The sequence below is a fragment of the Poecile atricapillus genome, chromosome Z, assembly GCF_030490865.1.
Source record: "Poecile atricapillus isolate bPoeAtr1 chromosome Z, bPoeAtr1.hap1, whole genome shotgun sequence".
Classification (NCBI taxonomy): Eukaryota; Metazoa; Chordata; class Aves; order Passeriformes; family Paridae; genus Poecile; species Poecile atricapillus.
The window spans coordinates 107,051,706-107,064,943 of NC_081289.1; the positions used below are offsets into that span (position 1 = coordinate 107,051,706).

Here is a 13,238-nt window from a genome sequence, read left to right on the forward strand (position 1 = left end):
CCTTCCCCAAGCAGTTCCCTTTTCTCACACAGTTTTGTGGTGTTGTCCACAGAGCTCTGTTCCATAAGTGTGACTTCAAACAATGCCCATCCACAACCAGCAGGACAGCTGAATTATGCAACCCGAGAATGTGCTCAGCTCAACAGAGTCACCATCAGATGGGAAATGACAAGAACTCATTTGTACTTCCATGTCTGCCAGCTTTTCACAGGCTAGGAAAGATCAATGAATCAAAGTTATTTTGTCCTAACACAATTCTCACCACTTCTAGGATGCCAAGCACCTTCAATGGTTTGTATTAGCGTGACTACATTTCTGTCAGTGAAATAAGATGCCACCATTTTATAGCCTTGGTCTCACAGGCAGACCTCATGCACAATGAAGTACTTGTGTGAGAATGGCTTTATGCCACCCACATGACTGATGATATTATGATCTTAACTCATTTTACTCACATTTACTGCAGAAAGAGTTCTAGTTTCTCTTCTCTCTCCAAAATATGCCACATTTGATCCCAAATACATGGAAAGCATTATGTAAGTGAAGAGCATTTCAGTCAACTTGCTGAGACAAGGATAACCAACAAAGTAACTTTCCATATGCTGTGCAAGCAAGATAAAAGTGATATCTACAGTAGGAAAGGAAGGAAAGCTAACTCTACAGTAAAAAATCTGGGGAAATACACCATAAATATTTCTGCTTCATCCATATCCTGTAGTTTTTATCACCACTTCTTAGATAATTCAGCAACAAGTAAAACACACTTGCAGAAATATTGTCAGGTCTTAAATAGGACTGAAAGTGTCATACCCACTGTTCTTCTCTGATGGCTGTGATCTTCCTGTCACATTTTTCACTACTCTGCAGGCTACTCAGCCACTCTGTGACTTTGTATGCCCACAAGTTACAGGCCTCTGACCAAGTGAAGAACAGAAATAAGGGGAGTAATGAGAGAGCTCCTCTAGCTAAGAGACTCATTGAGTGTTAGCTCAGATCTCACAGTGTTGTCTTTTGTAAATGACTGACTCTACTTTATTTATATGAAAGTTCTCAATGAGATAAGATTGCACTGCCATATCAGAAGGGACATCATCACGGTTAGACAGATTTAAAAAAATACTAGCCACCCAAAACTTTCCATGTAGACCAACTCTCCACATTCTGCCAGACGCTAGATATTGAATAAATTAAACAGCTGCACAGAACAGCCACCTTGGAAAGAAAAAAAACTGAAAACAACCCCAGACCCGCTTTAAATTTCATTATCCTACTGTGCTGTCTGATGGCAACTGTGGATGCTGCTTTATAACATAACCCATTTCTCCCCAGCCAGCTAAACTTCCAGCTGGACTGTATCATGTTCAAAATGCAGCCAGCTACTATAATGCTCCTCTTGGATGCAAGATGTGGTATGTCATGGAGATGTAGCCTGCACATGAGTTATTTTGTTATTTAGTGGGAAGCAGCACACCAAGATAGGGGGACAGGAAGATAAAACTGAGGACACAATCATTCCTCCATGGAACTGCCTTCTACTTGTCTGATACCACTTGTCTGAGCCAAGGAACAGAGAGAAAAATTGAAAAATGGCTTTAAAAGTTGAAACCTTCATTGCTTTCAAAACAAAGATCTCTTGGATATTCTCAATTCAAATAGCTCAGACCAATTAATTTAATCTTTTGAAAACAAACTTGTAGTTTTGTGTTTTCTCAGATGTTCCAAGGTTTGAGGAGAAAATGGAAAATTAAATAATTATTTGTTACAGAAGTGGACTGCAAAAAGTGGAAAGGAGTCACAAATTCTGCAATTTGGCAGATGCTCTACAAGCCTCTCTTGGCATCCAAGACTAGGTGCATACCAGTCTGAAATGTGATTAAGCCATCTGCAGTTCTGGTTCTTGTGGTTCAAAAGTTATACATTATGAATCACAAATATGTTACTTAACCTATGATTTATTTTTTGTTTGTTAAAAGAAGCACTCAAATCAGTGTCTGTCTTAGAAGGGAGATAAACAATGAGCCTGAGAATCTGCATTGAAACCTAATTTGAGAGAGGATGGGAACTACACTGAGTAGCTGAGGAGATCTCTTCAACAGAGATCAACCTTTATATTCCAGGCCAAGGCTGCCTCTGACCTCTCTCCTCTCCTGATTGATACAAAGGAATCCAAACAAGGCAGATAATTTGCTGCAAACCCTCCACTCCTTTCTGAAGAATCTGTGTCCACAGAATCTGTGTTAAGTCTGGATGTGTACATGGTAACAAATGGTCAGGAGTACCAAATAGTGCTGTTGGCAGCTTCCACTGGCTGGGGACAGACCTGCATTTTGCTGTGGGCAGGTGCAGATGCCACCAAGTATGCAATGCTTTACTAAAAGAAGCATGGTCAGTTTTAAAATCAAAATAAAGATGCTTCAGTGATATAGACAGAAAAGCTTCAAGAAATATGAACAAGGACTTTCCATGCTGTACTTGTGCAGGACAGAAGGACTCCCAGTAATAATCTTCAAAATAGTTATGTACAGATTTTAAGACCAATCTTTGTGAAAATATGAAAAAGACACAGTCTTTTGTGTACCCTTTCCACTATTGACACTATCATTGCCTATCCCTACTGGAAGATGATTGTGAATTTAAACATTACTTTTCAAAAACAAGATAACAAGTTTATTTCTTAACTTTCTGCTGCTGGATGAAACACAGCTGATAACCTCATTTCCAAAAATCCTGGAATAAACCCTCTGACACTGACAGTTTTCTTCCTTTTATTGGCCTGCCTGCAAGTTTTTTATACTTTTATTTTTAAAAATACATTTCTGATGTTTAGTTACTGAGAACATTTGAACTCCAGTAACACAACAGGATCACTATAAGTGATTTGTATCTCCACAAATTAAATCTAGATAAGAATAGGCTCAGACTGCAATTCTTTGTCCTGGGGTTACAAGAACAAAAATCCCCTGTGCACATACATGAGAATGAGGCACAAATAGTCTGTTCTACATGTAGGTGAGGCCATGGAAGCTAGTTCCCTTTAAAGAACTGTAGGTGTCTGGGATCTGATGACTGGTAAAATGCTAATAGTATTGTTATCTTAGTCATACTTCTAAGTGAGTTGTCTTGCTAAACCCTTGGTTTTACCTTGTAAAATAAAATGGAGATTACATTAGTTTCATAGAGGTCCTAATCTTGTGGGTTTGTGGAATTTTTTCACAAGAAGAATTGTGACAGACTGTGTACTTTTCAAGTACTGCAAGGAAAAAAGAAAGCATGCAAGTGAAAAAGGAAAAATCTGAGAAACTGAAGCTTGTGGCCTGGTGCTTACAATTCACAGGCATGAAACAGCAACAACAACATAGCTATTGCTTTGATCTATCTCCCTGTTAATTCCTCTTCCCATAATAGAACCACTGACATTTCACTGGTATTCAGATGTGATTAAAATATATTCTAATGCCTATAAATAGAAATGTTGGTTCAAGTAATTAAAAACAACTCTGGCATTTGGAAAACTGCATCAACAAAAAGTAAAAAGGTGCAGTAAATAGCAGCAATTGAAATGTTCATTTTTGGTTGTTTTTTGTGTTTTTTTCCTGAGAAAAAGGTAGAAAAAGAACAACTGTTCTATCAGTCTTCATGTTAAGATTTGGAATTACAAGTCTTCCCAAGCATCCACACAGCAACTACAGCATAAGAGAGACAGATTTTGCTCTCTCCTTCAATTCTAGTAACTGCCACAAAGTTCCAACTATAACAAGGTAAGTCAGGCACACTTTCTGCAGCCTTCTGCAAGGTAGTTTTTATACAAACAGGAGCCAAATGTTAAGTTCACCCTATTCCTTCACTGCACAGTAGCTTGGTTGTATGCTATGTCATAATTAACCCTTGCTTTATACATATATATATATACATGCATATATACACAGGCAGATACACGGGCACACACACACACACACACATATCTATCTGTACACATCCTTTATTTGCATCACTGATTGCAATTTCTTACCTCCCCTCCTGAATACTATATACTTGAAGCAAAGGCTTGTTGCAAGGGTGCTTGCAGCCACTACTTCTGCAGCCTTAATTGCCAGAACCCTCACAGCTCAAGAAGACCATGGGACATAGAAGAGTCCTCTCTGCATGTGGTAATAAAGATTTACTGGTTTGCCTCCCAAACATATAAAGCACTCTGGAGCAGGGATGCTACCCTTTACAATATCATATAAAACAGTGTTTTCCTCAGGGGCTATTAATGTCACTAGGGCTTACTAGAAGCAACTGTAAAAAACATTAAATTAAAGCCCCAAACCAGAAAACACCACAGTCTCTCTGGAAAGCTAACTTTCCTAAATCTTGAGTGAGACTTTGGAGCATGCAATAAGGAACAATACGAGCTGACAATGGGGAAGAGTAATTTTAGACTATAACAGACATGATTACATTTGGAGACAATATCACAGTGAAAACAAACTGGGTTCCACTATACAGAGAAAAGTAGTGAAAAAATGAACACCTGAACAAATATGCTCCCTAAGGTACAAAACAGTTTGGACATCTTGGCTGTGCTCTGATTTACTACCACAGTATGCAAAACATACCTGAACTTACACAAAATACACAGAAATACTGAGTCATTACAGCCCATGAAGATGCAACAATACCGGAGTTAAGATCATCAAATTTCAGATTCAGACATGGAAAAAAAGAACTGCAATGAGCCTTGGCTCCTAGTGGAACAGTCATTCCTAGTCAACAGCACAGCGGCGTGACTTACCTCAGCATCTTGCTCCCGGAGCTGGTATGTTCTCTCCAAGCACTGCAATATTCTAGGACACAATGTCTTCTCCTCCAAGAGGGACTCCAGAAGTAAGACCAGCTGGTCAGGGAGAAGCTGTAAGAAAAATAAATGCCTTGTGTGAATGAACATATGTACTGGGTGAGCAATGTAAATGGAAACAAACCAAAGAGGACAAGGCTGTGATAACCTGTGTAATTCTAGCATGCACTTAAAATACAACTTGGACCTCTAGCTGGTTTCTGAAAAAATGTCAGGGTTTATGTGTCTGGGTTCTGAAAGACTGTGCTGGGGCACAATTAGGACTCATTTTCCATGGTTTCCATTGCTATGGTTAGGTCAGATCTAAAACATGCTTATATTACTGAAATATAATCATGGCTTAATAAATAAGATTTTTATGGAATATATAAAATAAGTAATTCTATTTTTTTTGGGTTTGGAAGAAATAAAAAGAGAATAATTTACAGTGCACTATTTGAGGAATCAACAAGACATATTAATATATAATTTTTTAGAGTGACATTTTTATCTGACATACAAGCATTTGCATGATATGCTTACAGTGAACAAAGAAACACAACATAAAGAAGCAACCCACCAAACAATTGTTCTAAAACACATTTTGAGGCATATTTTAATGCAACGAGTCACAAACCAGCCATTCTTTCATGGGAAATATGCATGAATGTTGTATTTATGGCACATACAGTATAGCATCTATACATGGATATATAATCAGTAGATAGTTGCTTGACTCCAGAATCTATAATTTTGACTAGAACCTAATGTAATCTAAAAAAAAAAAACAGCACAAGAACTCTGTTGTAGCCAGTGCTTAAGTGCTCTGTTTAATAGGCTTGTTGGATGAACAAATAAATAATTCAAACAGAGCTCAGAGAGAAATTGCAGCAGCTGCCAGGAAACATCTACTGGAAATTCAGACTCTAAGGTGATCAGTCAGAAGTTCGTTATATGCCCCAAAACCTTCCCCACTATTCATCATTGCACCAGGGGAGGAAGGGGGAAGGGAAAAGAATGTCAGTAAAGCTTTTGCATACAAAAAGAAACCAACCCTGCTCACTTTTAATGTTCTTGAGACAGATTAAAGAAAAAAGACATCGTGTTACTTTGGCAGTACTTCCAGCTTTCATCACATTTGGTCATTTTCTGTTCCCACCTCACCGCTTGCCCAAGTCCACTTTGCTGCATCACCCAGCTAAGCAGGGATGAAATGAAGTCAGCTATAGGAAATTCCTCTTCCAACAACACATCCCACAGCCAAGGCTGCTTATGTGGACTGCACAAGACTGCATCCTTGATCTCTGACATCAAGTCCATGAAGATATCAAGGATCTTCTGGTTAAGTCTTAATCTGTAAAATACCTACATTAATAACTAATTTAGCAACATGACATTTTCTTCCCTTTTAGACTGGTTAGTACCTAAATCAGAATAAAGAGGAAAGGAGATCTCTAGCATGATAATGCTTTGGTTTCTTTGCATTTTGATTTCCTTCCATTTTTTTATTAGTAAAGTTAGTTGTATTCCTGAAGGCTGAAAATACCTCATATCTTACTAGCTCATACTGGATCATTTTGTAAGTAATACCAAAGCCTGACAATCAAATTGTATCCTTAAAACTGGCCAGGTATTTAAAAATATTGAATATTTAATTTCAGGACAACTACTAATATGGCAGCTTAAATGCTTATTTTGGAGTCCAGCAGCAGCTACCAGGGGGTTGGTGAGACAAGTTAAAAAATACAGTGGGGAAAGCTTCTAGGAAGTGGTTCTACTTGGAATTGGAATTCTGAACACTAATAAAGTACAAAATTTTGCAGAACACCACACAAAGAAAGGTTACTTCTGATTTAGAAAGTTTTCCCTGCTAACTAAAAAGAGAGAACAATACTAAATTTGTAGAAACTATAGAACAGCTGCTTGAATACGCAGGTACAGAACAGCTGAGTTTTTAATAATATATCTCCAGTATAATTGCTATACAGATTCACCCACAGAAAGCTATTGTTTAAGGTAGCATTACAGAATCTCATTGAGGCCAACAAAAGAGCAGCAGTAGAGCAGTAGCCATGTCCTTAGTTTACATCTAGTGCTGCATCATGGCTGAAGTTTTGTTCAGAATTATAGGTTAAACTCCTATCAATTTAGATTTGATAGTCAGTAAAACAAACAAACCAACCCCCAATAAAACAAACAAATAAACAATACCAAGAGTTCACAAAGTGTTTGGACAATGCTGTCAGGCATATGGTATGATTATTGAAGTGTCTTATACAAGGCCAGGAATTGGACTTGATGGTCCTTATGGGCCCCTTCAAACGCAGCATCTTTTATGATTCTATAAATGAGACCACGGCTTCTGCTATTTTCCCACGTTCCAGCTGCCCAGGATGTACCTTACATACCAGTTTCCATCTCATGGATTAACTGCAGTCCAAGGCAGGAGCTGGGAAACACCAGCAGAGAGGGAGGGGCGCTGGCAGGGGAACGCTGGCAGGCCTCTCCCCGCAGCGGCACTAGTGGGCGCAGCTATTACAGTTTGTTCTCCGACTTGTTTATAACACAAAAGGAGGCATGTTCTCATCTACACTTTTACCCTTTCCTTTCAATAGAAGAGACTCTGCCTAAAACCCCATCTTAGGCCAAGAGACAGAAAATTCGACTAGAGTTTCATGACAGAGGCTGCTACAAAATTCATTCAGGGGTGCAGACATTTTCTTTTTCCCAAACACAACAGGAGTATCATTCTCACCAAAGCAGTCTTTCAGTGGTTACAAATAAGCTTCAAAAAATTGGACTTGAATTTTCTGTCAGAAACGTCACTCCCACTGTTTTTTGTTTTCTCACAACCATCCTTATTTGTCCTGCCCACCTGTTACTTTCCATCTTTCATACCAGGAGAATTACTTGGGGTGCATGTTGTCAATTTTCAATTTATTTGCCTTTTGCTCAACACAAAGAGGCCCTTGCTTTAAATGCTATCTAAACATAAATACTGTAGAGACATAAATGCAGATTTCTTTTTAAGCACTGCATAACCGCTTTCCTTTACAACAGCTCCTAGGCTGTGAATGCATATTGAATATCTAACATCCATACAAATGTGTACAACACAGATACAGCAAGTTATAGCAGGACAACTGTCACAGCCTCAAGCTGTGCCTTCAGGCTGAAAACACTCAGAAAACAACCATAACACCCTAAATGCAAAATTTAAGTGAATAAAATAAAATAACACCCCCATACCCCAACCTATAATAGAGAATGCTCAATCAAAATCTCAAATATATGCAATTATGAAAGCAGATCGCTTCAATTAGGAAATGTGGCGAGGATAACAAAATAGTTTTCATTACATCAATGGCTGCTGAAACACCATCTATTTATACTGCAAAGTAGATAGTCCCTGTCCCAACCTATGCCTGCTGCATGGAAATCATACAACTTTTCTCAGGGCTGGCCCTCTCCAAGCTAAGCTGTGACTATCGACACTACAAAGAGAAAATAGATGAATATGTTGTGATCAGGCACACATATTCACAAACACATAGAGGTTTTCTGTCATGTCCCATGTAATTAAGCATAATTTCCTCTATAAAGCTGTATCCCAGCACTGTGTATTATCTTGCCCTTAAGACTGTAAAACCTCTCCTCCAACTCTTCAGCCATTTGAAAGAGTTCACTTTGTCCAGGCACTAAACAACCATTTGTTCCCTGTTTCCCCTAAGTTACCTGATGTGGTGGCTTTAAAGTTTGAGTAACAAGGTTATTACCCTTAAAACAAACTGTAAACCATAGGGAATATCAAAATTGTGTATTTTACAAACACAAGATGAAAGAATTAAAGAAAACATAAACAAATTGAAAGTGTAACTGAGATTCACTGTATGCTAAATCTCTCAGAAGTAAGAAAAGCATACTTTGTATTTTATTCATATCAGTACGCTAAACACTTAAGCCATTATATTATGTTACAAGAGTATCTTCATACATTAGTAGGTTTCAAAGGTTTACTACAAATAATCTTTGAACAAAACTCTGAATTTTCAAAACACAATCCCTAATCTGTAAAAAGCACAAAGAAAACAAATCTTTCCTCTTCAGAGATCTGGTACAGCAGCTATTGAGGTCATCGACCTCACATCCCAGAAGACCACCCACGCGAAAGAGCGTATTTATCAATTCCTAAATTAACAAAAGCAATAAATGCCAGATTCCCCCTTTTTACTAGAAAAAAACTGCCACTGAAACATTTGACTACTGACCTTTCACAGCCATGAAATGTGACACAGATACATCTACTTGAGTATCCACAGCACCAGCACTTGCACTGCACCCGTCCGCCAGGACACAAATCACTAAAGTTGTACAGCTGGTATTTTGAATATCCATTTGCTCCTGTCTGCACTTGAATGAAGTCATTGAAAGCCTCCTTGGAGGGGAAATCTGCCTCAGAGTAATGCAGCAAGCGATTGACAGTGGCGTGATTTCTATTATTACTCCATTATCACACTGGGATCTGTGCCTAAATGAGCATACTTCCTCCCTGATGCCATTTCCTTTTATCCTGGCTCTAGTCTAAAAGTGGATCAATGGGAGTAATATATATATGATGTCACTTCAATTTACAGCTACTGCCTCCCTCTCCCGCATGCACAAATAGATCAATTCTTCCCAAAAATGGTTAAAAAATGCACAGGCAGGATCTTCTCCAAGAAAAGGGTTCTCTGCTATATTTGTCTGTGTAACCACAGCAAGGAACTGTTTACACTGAGCAAAAAACAAGGGAGAAAAGGAAAAAAAAATCACTACTGTGCACTGGAAAACGCTGGCTGAAATACAAAAAAAAACAAGACCTTATAGAGAATTAAAGCAATCTGACCTTTGAAAATTACACAGAAATGTTTAAAGTTTCTAAGGCACAGTATATTTCTCCTGTGTTTGGTGGAAGATAGTCTTGTGTCATACCCCCAAAAACATGAAATGTATTTTCATTTATATATTTACAAAATTTTCCCAACTCAAACCAAATTCCTTCCCACTCCCCTCTTAGGAAAGAAAGGGAAAACCACCATCCCTTAGTTCAGTTGTGAATGGTTCCCTTAAGACAAAATTTGATTATAGAATCACCTTGGTTAGAAAAGACCTCTAATATCATGGAATACAACCACTAACCCAGCACTGCCATGTCGACCACAAAACTGTGTCCCTAAGCACCAAGTCTACGTGTTTTTAAATACCTCCAGAGAGACTGACTCAACCTTCTGCAGCCTGTTCAATTTCCTCATAAACTGCTGTCATAAAAGCAATGCTACTAGTCCAGGAGACAGGATTTATAGGTCCAGGCCATCTCTGCACTTTTACTTCAAACTGGTCAAACAAATACCTGAATGAATCTCATTTTATAAACTCGTTCCCACCACCATGAATGCTCTTTTCTGCAGGCTGCAACTAAATAAAAACTTTTGTAGAACAAATCCCCTTGTTCCTCAAACGGTCTGGAAAATTAGTAGCTTGAAAATTCAAGGAAACAGTGTTTACTCCACCATGTTTTTAATCAGATCTTGTCATTGTTTACCTCAAAATATATTCTTTAGATGCAGATCAGCACAGTGACTTCTTTTAAATGAAAACAAGGCATGTTCCCCCCACCCTCCTTCAGGGGCTAAAACGCATGAATATCAAGTAACATGAATTCAATAAAGTCCACACTACACAGTTGTAAACTAGTGTATCTTAATACACTACAGAAAAGAGTTTAATTCTGAAAGAACTAGTCTGCTCTTTGATTAATATGCAGGAAAAAAAATGTATTCTGCAGCTGACATAAAAATGCTTTGAACTGGTTTGCAAAATAAAGCCCATCTTTGCCAGACACTGACAAAATTTCACAAACACATAGAGAAGAAGACAGTTCTGTTCAACTTTATTTGGGCCAATTTGACTTCTCTCTTGATGAAAACTCAGCTCCCCTTTCAATGTTTATGAAAGATAACTAGTCCTCACTAGATTTAAAAGCAAAATATCTCAGTCTGTAACACATTCTCATCTACTTATGAGCTGCACTTGTATGGTATCTCTTCCCACTGTATGCAGTTTTTCTCAGTATCTGTTCAGATGGCTCCTTCTATGCTCAGCAACTCACATTTCAACAACCATTTTAAAAACACAAACCAGGAATTATACCTGGTAATTTTAATAAATATATATTCCTATGAACTTTGGTTCAAAAAGCCTTATTTCAGAAAGTAACAATTCCAACAAGTTCATCAGCATTCCACTTGTGTTACACTTCAAAATGCTTTTTCTGGGACATTTACATCTGCCATCACTTCTTATTAGTAGAACATAAAAATGACACTAAGACCAATTTATTTAATAAACAATTGCACTGGCATATTGTTCCCAGTTACTTTTCTCCTTGTGATATCAAAATTAAGACTTTTTTTTGAAAGTAGATAAACTCTGTTAGGAATAATTTCAGATACCTACTAAATACCTACTTAATACCTACTAAAACACAAAGGTTTGATTTATTTTGGCCACAAATATGAAAACATTGCGGAATGAAGAACTCAAATCCCTGTTTTATGTTCTGTGTCTGATATTCTGGTAACACATTACTGGTAATATTTTTAAAAGGCCAGCCACCTCTACCAGTCCATAAACGGAAACTTTTTTTCTTAGGCTTTAGTATGAAGTATTTTCCAGTAATTTACTTAATGGGGAGAAGATCCACTTATAAAAAAAAAAATTCAACACCTGCAATCTAACATAAATGCACTGAAATGTCAAAAATGGTTAAACTTTTATGATCTAACATATTACTGAGCCAGCAAAATGAAAACCAGGTGGCTTCCACTACAGGTTCAGTCAAGTTATGCAGTGCTTTTCTCAAGCTTAGCTTTCTCAAAGAAACATTTCACTGTAACTTTACCCTCAAGCCTAATAATCCCCTTTTAAGCATTAATAGGCTATACATTCTCTATTCTATGCAGATTACCAGCCCTGTTAGTTACTATCATACTTCCAGAATGTTCTGCTCCTGCTTTCAGATGAAATGGCTACATCAAGAGAAAGTGGACACAGGAAGCCAGATTCCGCATCTCGAGTCATACTTCACGGACAGCATTACTGTGACACAAACCAAAGTTGAAGCTGGCAACAGCAAGATCTTCAGTCATCACTTCACTCAGTCTCAGGAGTCCCCAGCAGTAGGGAGGTGATCAGAGTATCAACCCTGTGGTTAGTGCTAGCAAGCTGTAAGCAGCTGGCATTAAGACCACCATTTCTCATCTAACAGTACACCCAACAGAGGCATTTCAGGTTCAGCAAACTATTCATCTAGCTACAAAGAAAGCCAAGGAGACCTTTTGTTTTGTTTTCCAGACGCTCTAACTATTACCTATTAGATGATTCATAGAAAAGACCACCAAGTCTTAGCAATTGGTGGAAAGATTTCACACACACATTGTAGCAGATGCTGAAGCACAAATATCTGCCTCCTAATTTGTCCACCCAAAACACTGTAGGTCTCAACTGCACAAAATAATGTGCTTAAGCTGATCAGTGGCAGTATAAAAAAATCTCACCTTGAATGACCAACATCCAGATCCTTTGAAACCAGCTGGCTATCAAGTGTCCTCTGAGGAATTAAAAGAAAGTGACAGACTACAATAGACATGGAAAAATGAAGAGCTGAAGATGCATAATGATGGAATATAAGCCACAACTGTCAGTGAGAACACCCTCAGCACCCAAAGAAAATTAACAATTTTTTCTAAGCTTTGATAAATTGTAAACTACTGGGCAAGTAGCCTCACTGCCCAGTACTGAAAAAAAATCGTATCTTTGGAAACTAGCCCAGGAAGTTAAGATACCTCTTCAGTATGAAATATCCTCGCAATAGAACTGAGCAAGGGCCAGCTTGAAGAAGTATCATCCTTTCCCTTGGAAGTTTGGTGCACATTTGGCCCCTTTGATCACAGAAATTTGTTCTGCCTATACCTACAAAAGCAAGACTCAGTCAATGCCCAGAGTTCAGCTAGGATTGTTATCTTCAAGGAATCCAATACAGGTTTTCCAACTCTCTTATGGTGTGCTCAGATTTTGGGGAAATCTCAGCTTGTTCATCAGAGCATATGCCCTTCTGCTAACTACAAAGGTACTAGATCTAGTACCTACTAGATGCCCCAAACAGATAGAATTCAGAGAGAGAACTTGAAGAAGAATCTTTCTCTTCAAAGCTTTCACTAGCATGGCTGTGCTGAAGAAGTGTTATCAATTCTACTCAGCTCATGCTGGCACTCCAGGATACAGCACCACTTCAGGGAGGGCTGTCTGAGATTCATCATAAAGCATTAACCATGTCATGAACCTTCCTGGAGGAAAGCATTAAAGCACAGAGTAGAACCTG

At 38.2% G+C, this 13,238-nt stretch overlaps 1 protein-coding gene across 3 annotated transcripts in view; it reads right to left on the reverse strand.

Annotated features, from left to right (window-relative positions):
* Positions 1-13,238, reverse strand: part of AOPEP (aminopeptidase O (putative)) — a 197,412-nt gene that overhangs the window by 19,193 nt on the left and 164,981 nt on the right. For all 3 annotated transcript variants that reach the window (XM_058826407.1, XM_058826405.1, XM_058826406.1), the window contains one exon: positions 4,778-4,894. In XM_058826407.1, the coding sequence (XP_058682390.1) occupies positions 4,778-4,894 (117 nt within the window). The remainder of the gene's footprint in view (positions 1-4,777; positions 4,895-13,238) is intronic.